The sequence below is a fragment of the Vollenhovia emeryi genome, unplaced genomic scaffold (assembly GCF_000949405.1).
Source record: "Vollenhovia emeryi isolate VEMERY1.0 unplaced genomic scaffold, V.emery_V1.0 DF939197.1, whole genome shotgun sequence".
Classification (NCBI taxonomy): Eukaryota; Metazoa; Arthropoda; class Insecta; order Hymenoptera; family Formicidae; genus Vollenhovia; species Vollenhovia emeryi.
The window spans coordinates 743,241-760,004 of record NW_011967169.1 but is presented as its reverse complement, the minus strand read 5'-3'; the positions used below and the strand labels follow the sequence as shown (position 1 = coordinate 760,004).

The 16,764-nt window shown below is 43.4% G+C and overlaps 1 protein-coding gene across 9 annotated transcripts in view; it reads left to right on the top strand.

The window, feature by feature from the left end:
* Positions 1 to 331: 331 nt before the first annotated feature.
* The window catches only part of LOC105561998 (cysteine-rich motor neuron 1 protein-like), a 273,339-nt gene continuing 256,906 nt past the window's right edge, over positions 332 to 16,764 (top strand). Inside the window, exons 1-3 of one of the 9 annotated variants that reach the window (XM_012012459.1) lie at positions 332 to 770; positions 2,408 to 2,771; positions 9,734 to 9,876. In XM_012012459.1, coding sequence (XP_011867849.1) covers positions 2,626 to 2,771; positions 9,734 to 9,876 — 289 coding nt within the window. In that variant the 5' untranslated portion in view covers positions 332 to 770; positions 2,408 to 2,625. Of the gene's footprint in view, positions 2,772 to 9,733; positions 9,877 to 16,764 lie in introns of those variants that run through there. The other 8 variants (XM_012012458.1, XM_012012457.1, XM_012012455.1 and 5 more) reach the window with 8 other exon arrangements.

The following is a 16,764-nucleotide window of genomic DNA, read 5'->3' as shown; positions in this document are numbered from 1 at the left end:
AAGCAATTAATATTGATATAAAACGGTTGTTGATTTCGCGATTGCTATTAGTTATGGCGCTATTGTTGCACCGCCGCGAGTTAATACAACGGCGATATCGGGGTATAGCGTAACGGGAAATAAATCCCCGTGCAGCGTTGCGTTAATTAACTCTTTACAACGCCGCCAATTAAAAATCATAAACTGGATACGCGAATTGGCGAACGGGAGGGGGTGAGTGCAGCCGCGGGTAAGAGGCGGCAGTGGTCGCGTGTCAGGGCGCCGACGCGGGTCGCGCGTCGCGGCGCCGGGCGCCGCTTCGGAGACGCTCTTCGTTGCCGCGGCCAGTGCACGTTCGTCTTGAACGCGGAACGCTTCGCGTATTCCCATACCGTAGCTCAAGCTCCGCCGAGTGCTCTCTCCTCTCGTCGGGCGACACACCGAAGTGCACGATGTCGGCGCGACGACGCGCGTGACGAGGCAGAGGATCGCGGTCGCGATTACTATGCGAGCCGTGGGAGCGAAAGTTTCCGCGGATCGATCGAACAGCCCTTCCGCTCTCCGATGCCGGCGATCACTTTCATCCCTTTTCCCTTCCCTTGACACCGCTCGCGTCAATTGACACGATCACGTCCCCCGATCTTGTGCCGTCTCTCGTCGCATTTGCCGCGCGTCTCTGCGAATACTGCACTCGGCACACGCAAGTCCGCCCCCGGCGAATGATTCGTCGGGCAAGAGCGACGATATGCCGCTCGCACAAGCGTTCGGTCTATGATGCAATTCTGTAACAGGTGATACACACGCTGTCCCTTTATAAGTGCGGTAGCGCGCGCGTGTTAAGGTGTCGGCGATTCGACAGCGAGCCCGCTCCGTGCGCGACTATTAACGAGCGGACGTCGCTCTCGGATTCGATTCTCGAAAGTGCTCGAAGAAATTCTACCGTGCCTGGCGGGACAACGAATTTCTTTTGACGTAGCTTTATTCTCCATCCCCCTCTGGCGCTTGTCACTAATTCACTCTCCTGAATCCTTTAATCAAAAGGAAAGGAAGATCTTCTCGTGTCTCTTATTGTTAGACGCGAGACACACGTTACAGCCATTTGGCAATCTTGAATTTCCATCGTGCTCGCGCATAATTTTACGTCGCGATCCTTTTTCCCTCGTAATCGACGGGCCTTGTCGAGAGACTCGCGTTCTCCCTTCGCGCATTTACGCACATTTAGGCCGAGGGCGTCGGTACCCTCGCACTTATGTCACGGCGATGCCTGTTAATCGCGCCTGTACGAGCCAGGGTGCGTGTGCCCGTGTAATTTGAGTACGCCGCAAGTTCGGTTGTCGGTGCTCGACAACCTTTCGATGGGTCCCACTTCATAGTGTGCTTTCACGGTGTGCATTCGCGGATAAACCGTTCCCTGTTCAGGACTGATGTACGCGCTCCCCGTTAAGACTCGATACCTAAACTCGTAACCGTAATCGGCAACGGCACGTGCGATACGGGCTTAACGGTCCTCGAGCGAGCTACTCTCTGTCCAGAAATCGGCACAGATGGACTCGTTTCCGCCACTTCTGTCGTCAAATCTAGCCCGAGCTGTGTGCATCTGAAATAAGAGTAATCTGATTTCCCGAAGCGAAGTTGCACCGTGCATAATGAAGATACTGCCACATCTCGTCCGAATACGTAGTGTATTTTTTACTGCATATTAATGCTACAAATATACATCTGGTTGGAAACGATTCTTTATTAATATAGAGGTGGCTATTTCCATCGCAAGTTCCAATCGTGCGAGATTTAGCCCGCGTTCTTGTCGAAGGAAAAAATATCTGGTGTCCGATTTTACAGTATCTAGGACAGAAGCCGCACGTCCAGAGCTTTAACAATCTGGAGACTTGGTTATTTAATCTTCACTTTACGCTTTTAAAGCGAACGCACGCGCGCGCGCATGTGTGTATTTTGTAATACGGACGTTTTATTTTCCCCCGAATCAGTTTTCAAATAACGCATCGCGAAGTGCCTGTCTTTGAAACGGGAGATGTGCAATCCCGAATAAATTTCCCTCGCTTGGCACGACACCGTCGAGCAATCTGCAAAATTCCCGATGCCCCCGGACTTTCCCCGTCTCATTATTTTTCTATCGCTCGTTAACAATTGATCTTCCCGGCATCCTGAATCCTTATCATTAGCGGAGATTTTCGGCGAGATATATAGCGTCGGTATTATAACGTAATATCGCGTATGCGAAATATCACATTATTCCTTCCATCCGGGCGTCATTTTGTTCGATAAAATGGGTGAGCGCGGATATTCCAGCGAACTGTGAGCGGTAAAATGTAGATCGACGCATTTTTCTTTACGCTCCCCGGACATTATTCAGGCACCACATCTCGCGACTGCTCTTCTCTCCTGATGAACAACTCTTTATCATACGCAGAGGAAGAGCGAGAGAGAGAAAGAGGCCGTTATCGTGCGCGTGTGACAAATCGAGGATCGAACGTGTCGTGGCGTGAAACGTTTCGGGATGAACTAAGCGCAATGGACACCCTCGTGTTCGCTTCGTAATTGGTGTCGGCGAGATACAGGAGGACTGAGAGGGACAGCGGGCGCATCGACGACGGGGCGGCCGTCGAGATCGAGAGGGACGAGAGCAAAATGAGGGCCCCGTTGCTCCTCTTAGGCGGCATTGTTGTACTGTCGCTCGCGGTGGCGAGGGCTCTCTCGTGTGTGTGCTCGCCGCTGGAGTGCGACGTTCTCACCGACGAGGACTGTCCCGGAGGCCTCACCTGGGACCCCTGCAGGTAGGCGACGTTTACCCTCGCCTTTGCCCCGCCGAGAGATCTCCGCGCTCTCTCTCCAGAGCGGAGCGCTCTGCCTCGATACCGGAATATCAACGAGTTGGCACGCCGGCCGTTCGCGGCGTTTTCTAGCCCCTCGGCTAGCAAGACTTTGCTCTCAGCAGGTTTATTGTTTTTACTTCATTTTTTTTTCTATCAGGCGATTGTATACGGAACGCGGTCCAACTATTCCGCGGGAAAAAACAGTGAGCCTGGGAAATGTGGGTCATGGGGGGGTATTTTAATAAACTCTGATATAATCGAAAGGGGGTGCGGAAAGGAAAAACATGTACACCCGATTGTATTATGTGAGCGCGTCGCAGCCCTCGACGCATCACGTACGATATTTGCATACTAATTGCCATTACGTCTTCTCCACTGTAAAGATGCCATACCGCGCAAAAGCATAATTTTCAATTTGAAACTCTCCGCAGTCGGACTCTTTGTGTTTCGTTGCAACAATTGTGTTCTACTGCGCGTTGTAATTAGTTCCGAGTACAGCGAACAATTAAAACGCGCGCTACAATAAGGCCCCGCTACCCACGGCTCTTTTTTCTTCGGGCAGCGAGAAAACGCCGTCCTTTGTTGTTCATCCACCTTTGTCTCCCCGTACGCGAAATTCGTTTTCGCGTTAGCGACTCATTCGCGGGGAACGGCGAGAGGCGGTGTTACGTGTAAAGGTAAACCGGCCGCGCATCGGGGAGGGCTCCCTTCTCTCACCTCGGAAGGCGCTAAGGACGCCGCGGCGCCTCGAAATGTTACACGATAGCGTTTATCATCGACGTGTTCGATATCCCTGCGGCCGACACGCGAGATCCATGCCCTTGGGTCTATTTTCACCCATCGCCCATCGCACACGGGTACGCGCGCGCGCGCGCGGGCATTGTTACGCCATTGCACGTACGTACGTATATGGTGTATTACAACGCCGTATATATTCGAACGCGGAGGTGGGGTGTGCACCTGAGTTTTAGGTGTGCGCTTGTGTTTTATGGCCCGTACAAACAACCTGATGCAGAACAGGTTCGCGCGCTAGTAAATGGGGGGGGGAGGGGACCGTTAAGAATAATGTTTAATGAAGTTAATAGGTACCTACCGCGCGAGAGATTGGAAAAATTGCGCGGAGTTTCAGGCAATTACTTGTATTAACGTTACGCCATTATGATTATCATTGCACGCTGAGGCTTTATTTTGCCGTGTAATTTACAATTCGTCCCGTGAATTATGCCGGCGTCCGCCGCGAAATGACGCCGCCATCAGTCACATGAGTGAAATAAGAGCCGCGTTATTTAATGCAAGTATAAAATACGGAGCAGCGCGCGATCTACAATCATGTCGCGTGATAAAGCGTGTTGCAAATCACATGGCGATCTCGCGAGCATTACCACCTTTTTAGTTTAAGAGCGGGTTGCGCGGGTTACATCCCCTTTAACAAATATTTGCGAGGAAAGTACCAAGATAAATTCCACTTGGCGCGAGCGCGAGCGTACGAGGCACGATCGATGCGGCGGCTACACGTGAGCCTGCGACATTGCAAAATCAGATTGATGCGCGTGTCAATGCGTAAGGTGGGCCAGCGAGTATTTATACATGTAGGACGAGAGGAGGGAAAAAAAAGCAGCCTGCGACTAGCGCGATAGCTCGCAAGATTAACTCGTTTGCTGCGCGAAATAACGTTAGAGGATATTACGAGAGCGGCGTATGTGTGAACTAGATTTTTCTCCTCGTCACGAGTAGTATACGACAATGGATAATCGTACGTGCGCCATATATATACACTCGGAGAGATTAAATTCTTTTCAACGGCTAACTTGTGTGTACCGAAGCTTCCACGCTGCAAAAGGATTCGTATCGTAATATCTTTATACATAGATAATATCCCTGTACAAAGATATATCCATGTAGGTCAATCTTGATTAGATATCTCCATGAGATACGTGCTTGCGAGGCAAGTTGGATGACTCACGGCCATTTCAGCCACTTTGACCAGGTACATTACACAATACGCAATTAGAAAGCCTTTCATCTATTCTATATTCACGAGTAGAGGGCGGATAAGACGGCTTTTCAGACCGCGGCGGCTCTTCTCGCGGCTACCCGAAGCGTTAGAAATGTGCGGTTGAGATTGAGATTTCTCCTCCTTCCCCTCCTTTTTTTTTCACCCGGCTCTTTACGATCGAGAAAGTTACTCGTAAGATGAACAATTTCAGCGTAATTGCTTTTCAAGTGCGAGACAAAGATTGATGCCCGCGCGAGAATCGAATAAGAATCGCGCCGCGGATCGAGAAACTGCGGATTGAGATCGAGCCGTGATTTATGCGTTAGATTAAATCTTCGGGTAAGAGACGCGAAATCTCGCCAGAGAGAATATAGGTGGATATTCATATCATTGGTAAATCCTCGGCGTCTTTACGACGTTTTACCGGTATACTTTACGATACTTGGATCGCAAAGGTGGATTCTTGACGAAATTCATACGTGATCTCGGTAAATCTTTCTTGCGCTATTCAAGAGCTTATCCACATACGCATCCCGCTCTCCTCAACCGCCCTCCGTGCCCTCATCTTATTTTGCCCTGCGTATCTCCCCGGTATTTCAGCATGCGCACGGATAATACAGTCGCGCGCGTCGATACGTACAATATGCTGATTCGAGAAGGCCGCGGAATTGAATTTCAAAGGGAGCGACACGCGTGCACGGAAGCGGAGAAAGAATTTTCCCGAGTAGTCTCGGACAGTTATACCATCTTTCCCGAAGGACCTTTGCGAATTCAATAGGTGTACCTAACGTTTATTGCGCCGTGGAATTTCCGCAAGTTCTTACGAGAGTCTCGGCGATTTAGGGGGACAGGCGGGAGAGAGAGAGCGTTGCGACGATGGCGACGACAGCCATCGGATCGTTCGATGCGATACCGAAAGATAGCCGATACGAGTGGTCTCAATGACGGCGAGGTAGACGCGGTTCGAAAGGAGGAAAGTTTTATGCGTCCAATTCTATACGTGCGGCAAGGGTATCGTTTTATGCAAATTTCCCGAGCGTCAACGAGACGCGTCGACGCGGCCAAGAGGCATGTTATGTTATTAAAGACAGCGTCGGTTATTATTGTTTTACTAGCATCCATACGTCCCGTACCACTGCAACGTTACTTCGTTTCCACGCGATATGTCTCGGTACTGCGATATGTAACTTGACGGACGCGACTGCCACGCGTACGATAGAGGGTAATGCATAATATTTCGATGAAATTTCGCTCGCTCCTCCTCGTAAACGTCCAAACGGTATAACGTTAAACACCGGTCTTAGACCGTTTGGAATCTGAAGCTCGTACCGTAGTCTCGATTACGGCACCGGCTCGGTTCAACGTACGGTCGGGTATCGCGAATCAGGTATTCGTAAATCTCATCGAACGCAATCTCATCGTTTTATATTGAAAAGAGTCACGTCGCGTTACAGATTATATTGTTGGCGAAATTTTCACTCTCCCAGCGTACAGGAAAAACCGATTCTCGATTCTAAGTAAATCGAATAACATAATATTCTTCAAGTGTAACGATATTCCTTTTGGATTTATTTTATAAGCTCTATTTTAGAAGAGCTGTATTGTCGTCGCGGTTGTTGCAGACGCGGTTAATGATTTTTCGTCACACTTGAACAATCCCCGTCTTCTTTTGTCAGCTATCGTGGTTGGACTTGAAATTCACGAGTGAAGGTATTCATTTTTCATCTCTCCAACTGGACAGACAGATAAATAATGTCAAATCTTTTAATTGCTGAAAAGACTGACGTATATACAGTGATGGACAGAATGGTTGCAACTTTTTTAAATTAATTTAGGAACGTGCATTTAGATTGAGGGTTGCGTTCCAAAATCTTCTTCCCCAAGAAATACACTGCAAAAATATTACATGCACTGAAAAAAATTTCTGGTTGAATATGGACGAATCAGATAATTCCTTTAGGATTTACCAGAATTCCTTTAGGATTTACCAGAATTTCTGTAGGATTACAGGAATTCTGGTAAATCCTAAAGGAATTATCTGATTCGTCCATATTCAACCAGAAATTTTTTTCAGTGTGTAAAATTACACTCACAGTGGGTAATATTGGGACCGTCTATTAAAGGTGTATATTTACATACTTATATAACAAGTAAACTGCTTGCTTTTAATTGCGTAAATTTTACAGTTTTTGGTAATTTTTCATCATAAGCAATTATTTACACAAGAAAGAGTAACAAAAATTTTTTTGTAAAAGTACATTTTATATATTTCCATTATTAATAGTGTAATCGCTACACTTATTATGTACGTAATTTTACATACTTTTTTTTACAGTGTATTTTACTCGATAGCCATCCCGAAACTATTTTGAGCGTTCCCGATCTATTTGTCGAGTAAAATTTTCCATCAATGTTTTGGAACGTAACCCTGAATCTAAATGCGCTGTCCTAAACTCATTTAAAAAAAGTGTTGCAGCCATTCCGTCCACCACTGCACATATTCTGATGTTTCGCAGGCCCGCATTTGTTTGCGCGACTATTCTAAAGTTATAACACATTCCTTACCCGCCAATGCGATTGGATTTGAAACACATGTCTGGTGAAAATTGGCAAACACGCGGTTGCGAGTTTCACCATGAAATAATGATGGTATTCGAAAGATTACGCAGAACACGGAACAAAACCCCACGTTTAACCGCGTATTGGGAATCTATCGGAGAATGTTTAGCGTGTACTTGACCATTGTTGGCCGTAACAGCTGATCTGCGCATTAGCAATTACCAAACTGAATAACTTACACTTTTTCTGCCGCATGCAAATATGTCAGTTAGCATCGCTAACTGTATAGGATTTATTATCATTTTTCAGGTTTATTCCAATTTATTATCTAAAAATAGATACACATTAATTACGACAGATAATGGGAGACACATTTGTGATACGCTTACAAACACAACAAAGCCATATTTTCTGACATTGTTTAAAATACTTTTAAAGCAAAAGATGTGTAGAGATAAAAAAACAAAGATAGCTTCCAAAATCTAAAATTATCATCAATAATTTTGTAATAATTGTGTAGATGCGTCTATGACGGGATTAATACAATTACAACCTTGCTGATTATTTAAAGTTGACAGTGTATGATTGGATTTTACCGTAAATCAACTTTCAGTCTTCGTTACGTTACTTTCTTCCCTATGAGCTACGGTCTTGCGTCTTATAAGAATGTGCAGGACTCAAAGCTATATAGTAGAAGTAGATTGTTTCACGGGAAGCGGCAAGGAGCATAGAAAGAAGGAGGAGAAGACACCCTTCGTCCTCACTGCCGCTGCTGGGACGGCGTAATAAAATTCCTGGTTGCAGTTGACAATTTTCCGCGAGATTATTTTCCGTGCGGTGCGCCGCAGGCTGCGCCTTGAAATTCCTCCTATTCTTTTTTCCCTCGGAACTTCGTAAGACTATGCTCCGTGCTGCTGAGCGTGCCGCGCGCGAAAGTGATATGCACTTGCATAATACGCAGAAGCTTCTCAATTTCTTACATCTCGATTCAAGTCAAGTTTCCTCAAAATAAAAATGCAAATGTCACCGCGCGCCTGCACGAGGATTTACACGTCGGATTGTAAATCTCACGATCTTGTAACAAAATTGCCGATAGTTACAAATATCAGTGGTCGCATCTTTTCCACGCCTTTCCCTTACGGAGAGTATTTTCTCTTAACCCCGAAAATTATGTAATTGTGGGACAACGTGGCATTTTCAAGAACTTGATGAGAGTTTTTGGAAATCGTTTTTGGAAATTTTCTATTATGAGATGGTAGGCTTTCAACATCCAAATTCAATTGAAAAATCTCTTGTCGCAACATTTACACGATTCAACAATGAATTTCCCACTAAACACATTTCACTCCAAGAGTAATAAATTCATGATTGAACCAACAGATGACGCCTAATTACTAGTAAAATGTATGGTAAAATTAAAAAAAACTCGTAAAATTCTTCGAATGTTGTCCCACGATTACATGATTTTAAGGATAAATGTTGAGACTGTTGTAAAAAATTTACTCAAGATCTATTTCGTTTTCATACATTTAATCATTGTTCAGAAATTGTCCACCAACACTGTTACTTGAAACTTTTATTTCCTAACAAATACAACAATAGGCTTATATCACTTTAAAACTCATCGGGCTTACGGCCATTATCCTAACATCCAGCCGCTTTAAAAAGAAGACACAGATTGTATCCGTTTTGCGAGTTTAAGAAAGATATAAAGCTGTTATAAGGAGCGCTTTATATCTTTAAAACGTCCGTATCCCTTTGTCGCCCGCAGGATTTCTTATAAGAAAACAAATGGCCGTACGTTCGAGTCGAAGGAAACTGGTTAGCTGCGATGCGCATGTAACTGCCGCTTGTTCGTTTCGTTCTATCTCGTCGTTTTCCGTTGGCAACAATTTTCTGTTATTCGTTTCTCACCGATAAAAAAAAAAGAGCTGGACCGAGCCTCAGCGATTCTGAGGCCAAGCATTCCGAGAGCTGAATATATTTCCGATACGCGAGCAACAATAGCAACGAGAGCTAATAATATCGTTCGTTTATATCGAGCGGAAACTAACTTTTCTCGTTTCTGCTTGCGTATATGCAAAGTCGGCAAGAATTAATTAAAAGTCTTCTTTTTTTTTGTAATATCGTCTCATTTCGAGCACTCAAGATGAACGTGTGAAACATCTTATCGCCACACACAAAAATGTATGTGACACGCGACGGTCTAATTATAACTTTCTCGAGTTATTTTATGAGCTCGAAGTTGCCTGTCGCGCGTAAACTGACTTGATTTGTGTATCGAGCGTGTTCCGTATAGCTATAATCCCCTTCCCCCCCCCCTGTATACATATATAAAACGATTGACCCGAGTTTTATGTGTCTGCAGGTGTTGCAAAGTATGCGCGCGTGTGGAAGGCGAGCCTTGCGGCGGCCTCTTCGGTTTTTCGGGGACCTGCGCCGTCGGTCTGCAATGCGTAATCATGAATCTGCTAACTCGCAGCCGGGAAATGGACGAGGGCGTTTGCACGAGTGAGTATTCGCAAGAGAATTTTTCTTTCCAATGAAGACTTCCGAACGACATCGAGAGAGCTCTGTCATGGAAATCGAACGTAATCGAACTTATTTCGGAACGAGTGCGTCTCGAATTCTTCACGATATAACTGCAATACCGACGGAAACGCTAATAAAAAAACGCTCTTCGATCGTCTCTTCGTCGCAATTGAACAAACTCAGAGCGAAGTATAATAGCAATCGGCAGTAATTCATTTTTTTTGTATTAAAGATTTCTTATTTCCTACTTGGAAAATTATTAGCTGCGCTAAAACGCGCGAGCTGACGTCTGCAGTTTTTATTTTCGTAAAGTTTTTGTTAAATTTCAAGCACGTTTTAAACACGTACGCCCGTACGATTTAAAATATTTATTCTCTCAATAGTGATACGTTTGCTAGTTTTATTACAACCTCTCGGGACAACGAGGATTACTCGTATATTTCTCAGCGTTCGATAAATGTGCAGAAATAATATTACGATTGTTTTATCGCGAGTAGAGTGTAATGTCACCCGCATTTAATAAGCGCAAAATCGACAATAAATCTCCGTGTAAAAGAGTTCTGAGTGCGGGTGTATTGATACGATTATGCCGCGTGTGTTGTTTCATCATCCCTTCGGTTTACACTCTATCGGGAAGCTGCGCTATTCACGAAGATAATTGGATAGCTCGATACGAGAGAAACTAATAATGGGTGACGAATGGCGATTATACAGTTACTATTTCACGGATTTTAATCAAAGGCACAATTACGGTATTAGATATAATGCTATAACGGAAACGATATTATACAGTGGATACCTTGTTTTATACCTAGAAATAATATATTTAATTAGTATACGTATAGTAATATTGAACATTTAGTAATATTGAAATTCGTGATATATCATCATGGAGTTCCTTTCCACGTTAAGATAGTTATTGTTTCCTCTCGAAGCGCCATAGTAATTTTTTATCTTTTTCAATACTCGGCAAGGTCAGGTGAGACAATCGAGGCCGTTGGCTATATGGGGCGACATAATGATTAAATCAATAGTTGAATCAAATATTTAATATAAGAAAAATATATAATGCGACGTTTCGACCTTAGGTCCTTCTCAAGCAAATCTTAATAAATGATCCAGCCACTACGGTACGAAATTATTTGATAAAAGTAAAAAAGAAAATGATACAATAACGGACACAAAGTTAAAATATTGTATGTACGCGGTATACAAAGGCTGGAGAACGACTGTATTATTATCAGTTAGTATCAATTTTCTAAACAGTCAGAAAATGCAATACTTGTTTAATGTAATCGCTATGGTTTCCGAAGTTGATGCTGGTAATATCAATCCAAAGCGAGTCCTAAACTTGGAAATTTCGCGCTGTTAATAATCCGTGGTGTGTAAACCACGCTTATATGAAACAGCAGTTGTGTGCGAGCGATATTCCGTATGGTGTGCTAGACAACACGGTAGGTAATCCTATTCCTGAGCCTGGACACACTAAAGCACTTTAAATCGATGACGTCGTTTTTATTCATGGAACTTCCGCCGTTTGTCCGAATGAAAAAAATGTTACGGCGGTCGAGGTCACGGGGAAAAAGATCGCGTCGGTCGCAGTTTCTGAAACTTGGATAGGGCTCTCCAAATGGAAAAGTTAGTTTAGGCGAAGTTATGTTTGCGTGAATACATTACTTTTCACTTAGAAATTTCCCACGGCACCTCGTGTGTGCTAAGTATTGGCTTTATTCCCCGACAGTATCTATGAACCAAAATATTCAGAAATAGAATAGCTGGTTGCTGGTGACATTTGAATCTGTGCGACACGTCGCGCGTGACGATTTCATTTTCCCTGGAGATACATAAAAAAAACTACTATGAAATCATAATGAAAACGTGTAACATTTTTAACAGTTTGATTACGATATTGTGAAACTCTTGCTATATTTTTTTTACAATATTTAATGACAATAATTTTCCTCTTTGCGTTTATATTAAAACAGAACAAAATTAAAACCGCGAGAATAATCTTAACGCGAGCTTGATCGTAGCAATCAAAGCGAAACTATTGATACGTTCGCATCATGATATTCCTTTCTTACAAGTTTGAAACTAACGGAGTGACTTTTTGACTTGTGCATTGTTATTAATTATTATGGTAGAAGAGATGAAAGACTTTGAGAGTAAAAACTACCATTTCTTAGGTGAACTGAAAGTTAGATTAATAATAATCCCGAGATAAATTGTGCGTACACTTCTTAAATGTTATAGTTTTTAAAATTTCCTACATAGAACATCTGGTTCTCGTGTTAAACGTGGGCAGAAGAGTGTTTAACGATTCCTCGATCTGATTTGCGTATCATTGATAATTACTCTGAAAAAGGATGCTTGCTTTCATTTTCCAATTGATTGAATAATCGAATCGCAGATGCGCATTTTTCAGGCATTCAGTTTCACCGTGAGTCCGCGTATTTCCTCTTTTTCCTCATCTTTTCCATCGGCTCAATGTCCTTTGGCCCCTTTGAAAGTTCTTAACGCTTTGAACAGAATCGTGTTGGTGAATCTAGAAGTGAACGATCCCACACCGCTCGCGGATCTAATTGAGCGATTTTTGAACTTGTTATAACTCGGATTTTCCAAACTTCCAAGTCAAACGACGATTTTAGAGACTGGAAAAGGAAGTAATTAACGGCTGCGAAATACTTGTATGAAAAATGTTCTACACTCTCAAAGGGTAAACTTCGCAGTGTAATAACTTTGCCCGTGCAGAAGGGCTTAATTATCGTAGGAATTGAGATATTAAGTGTTCTCACTTAAAATTTCACAATTATTTGATTAAATAATTGTGTATACAAATTAGAATACACAAATCGCGACAGTGTCAATCTCTACGCCAGTACATAACGATAATACACATGCAATAATAGTAATGATATTATAACAACAAGTTTAGCAAAATATAATAACGTTATTGCAGTAACATTAATTGTAAGTTATAAATTGAAATTGATATCGCAAATTTACACAATCATAGCCAGTTTCTGAATAAATTAATATCAATTTCGTTTGTGTTTGCGCGTGCACGCGCGCTCTCGTGTGCCCCCAGAATGCCTAAATGCAATTGTCACAATTCCTATATTGCGCATCGCGAAATGCGCGCGACACATTTCCATCCATGTCATTCTGCGACAATTGCGATAAATTGTCAGAAGCTGGGGGGGCGAACTCGGAAGGGGATACCGATATACGTACACAATTTCGGATCTTATTAACAGGCTCGGCAGCGTGAGCGATCGGCGTCGAATATGCCGTTGCCCGATGGCGACGTGCCAATTCGGTCGCGCGCGCAACAGCCATACGAATTTTCGTCCCGCTAGTATCGCATCGGCGATCCTTTAAATCGTCCCGGCGGATATACGAAATCGTCAATATTTGACCTGCATTAACGTGCGGGCGGCATATCGCCCGATTACCCTTGCGCCGATGCGCTTTGATCGCGCGTGCATTCCGCATCTAGCCGGGATACGGCGACGCGTCTGGATTTCGCCGGCAAGAATGAACAAGAATGACTGTTTAACGGGTGATTTGACTTGGAAATGTCGACTCGGCTCGTCTCGATTTCCCAAAATTTTTGCGCCGCGTTGGCGTTTTAAACGCGTTTTTCCGACAAATGATGAAGGCTTTTGTTCCGCTATCCGTGGAGACGGACGCGAGGTAATTCGTTTTGCGGCATTTACACTTCAATGGCGAGCCAGACACGCGAGGATGGATGCACTTGTTTCGACAACGATATATACCTGACATTTATGATACTCCACGCTCGGTATTTGCGCCGAGTGCCGCGATATATGTCGCAGCAAATTAATTATATTTGTTTAATGCCTCCGCTTTGACGTAGCATTGTTGTTCGGACGTGAAAGGTATCCAAATGTCATTTCAATTTTAATAAATTTCCACCGGATACATTTCGTGAGAAGCCTCGCGTCATGATTCTGTCGAGCTCACGAAACCCTCGTGATGTTATCATAATTATTTGAAATACATAGGCGGGCGATGCATTATATCCGTTAAGATACATTCCGTTATGAAAATAACGGACACGATATATTTATATCGATATTTCTAAATTTATTTGCCACTGCTTCGCTAAGCGAATTTCGGATGTGATCCGTGACGGCCCACAAAGTACGGTTGCAACGCATTCACATTCATCATTACGGTTGATGCGTAATTCCACGGATGATGTCCCTGTAACACTTGACGGATGTTCGCATGGAATCAGTATTGTAAAATTAGTTTCGCCGTTCTCTTGTCTCAAAGCGGAGAAACTACCCCTGTTTCGTGTGCAGAAAGGCAGTAAAGGGTCTCGCACTAGTCGCGGAACTCAAACTCGAAACTGTCTTCAACTCGACACTTCCGATGAACTTTGACACCGGCATTTTGGAGCGCTTCAATAATAACTGCTCTTGTGAATTATCTTCTCATTATTATCCTAAAGCAGACGGTAATTGAGTTAACCCGATTCGATCTTCCCCGTGTGCTTTGTGCGAGATACTTCTTCCCTCTTGTTTCTTGGCGGGAACTTTTCCAATTTGTGTTTATATTTCAACACCTTGCTTCGATTATCAGTTCTGCTCTGCACTACCGAATGACGGCAGAGATAATAAACTTTCAAGACAATCGAATTAATTGTTAACTTTGGAAACGTTGCATTTTCGAAGCCGATTGTTGTCGTTTGGATCGCGTTACGGAACCCGCCCGCCACCGTTTTCGCGTTAATCATTGAGATCGCGCAGTGAATGAGGTCGAAGTTTTTCAACCCGGAAAGAGAATCATGGATTCTGGCGAAGTCCCTGTTCTTATTTGGCGCCTCTCACGAACAGGACACGCTTTCGCACTCAAATTTTGTGCACGTCGCGAACGCGAGCTGCAGCGACCGTCTGCTTTAAGGACGAACTCGTGTACGTGTCTTTGGAAAATGAAATTGCTTCCGATTTCGCTCTCGCTTCTCGTGATTTCGCGCCGCGGGAATGGATTAGCCGACTTGGGCCTGCCAGTGAGTTCCGTATGCAGCGAAATCGGCTTAAGTCACCGTAGTAACAGCCGACACCGCCTGGAAATTGCTTCAGATTTTGCAAAATAAATGCCAGGTGAAAACGATGACCTGGCAACTGTCTATTTTCACTTACAATCTGTTATGCGGATATTCATCTATGAAATCTGCATTTATATGACGCCGCGTTGTTTACTTTATCAGTTATTCATTGGCCGGCAGTTTTTAGGCGGCGAGAGTTTGTAATCCTACCGTTGGGTCATTTACAAGTAATAATAACAACGTAAAAACAGATTTTTACTTCTAAAATAATTGTCTCATTTTCTGTAGCATTCATAATATAGATTTCCATTAATATTGCATAAGCTAGAAAATTAAAGAGCTCTAGCATAATAATATACATAATATATGTATAATATGGATATTTTTAATGTAGAATAAAAATCTGAAAATAGGGGTTTCTCGTTGTTTACATTACTTAGAATTGTTAAATAATAGTGTCTATATATCGCCTATGTTTAGCTATGCACAATACATACCCAACATTGCAATCTATAATATATTACCTAAAAAATATAAACCCTTGGTCGAAACGTCGTACTGTATTTTATTTTATTTGCCACGTGCCAGTTAAGGTCGACTAAAACTTATTTCTTACTATAATATACTGATAAGATTACATAAAGATGACGTTTGAAACGTTCGTGATAATACAGCGTTTTAAGTTATAGAGTGCCTTGGACTTTTTTTTAGTCTTTTGAAAGTCTTCCTCCAAGTTTCATTCTTTAATTCTGATTCTTATCTTTTGGACTCTTTGATGCAAAGAGCTGAAATTATCAATAGCACAACGTGGCTATTGTAATCGAATAAAACGACGAAATGCCTCGCTAGATCGAAGCAGTCCCCGAGTTGAAAAAAAGAAATAGGGCGTGTATCGCAATAACGAACGGAATGCAGGGTGGAATAACTTGGTTACGCGCTACGCCTTGCGTAGTTATGCATTGAAATACGACCGAAGAATCGCAGTTGATTCAGCCGCGTGACTCGTTACACGCGAGTCAACCGGCGGGGAAAAGGGAGGGAAAAAAAAGGAGCGTTATCGCCGGCGTGTGCTGTATACACGTGCAATCGGCGAATCAACCGGGCCACGAGATTTCAAAAACGAACGTCAATCAGACGGGTCACCAAACTGTCGCCGGGCTAACATGGTTTTACTGTGACGGGTGTCGCCGGTTGTTGTAACGCTGGTGATCGATTTCTTCGTGCATCGACGACGTGCGCATTTAGGCGAGTAACCCCTATACACGCAGGCACGAAAAATACACTCCCTAGAAAGAGGGAGAAAGAGAGAGAGAGAGAGGGAGGGAGGGAGGGGGAGAATAATCGATTTGCTTTGTGATGCCTCTCCTTAGAACCTTTATGCAGAAGTGGGCTCGGCGATACTGTATATCATCCGAACGTTATCCCGAGTCAAAATTTGGACCCTATATTGAACCTTTAATTCTATTATATAGTAGGACCTAAGACAGTAAAAGAGGTTGAACTGCAAGTACAAAATTTACTCCTACTTTAAGACTGATAGTGTCGGAAATTTATACTTTTGCTAATTTGGCATTAAAGTAGGATCCTTTTAAGTACGAGCTAAAGTAAATTTTTAGAATTAAAGATTCAAGGGACGAGTAAAAAAATATGTCATCAAAGTAGGTGTATAGATTAGCTAGGTAGGTGTAAACTATCCTTAAAAGCAGGGTTGTAAACCGGAGCAAAAATACGTTCTTTGGAGCGGTTTTGAACCGGTTCGAATTTAAAAACCGCTGCGAAAACCGGATGAA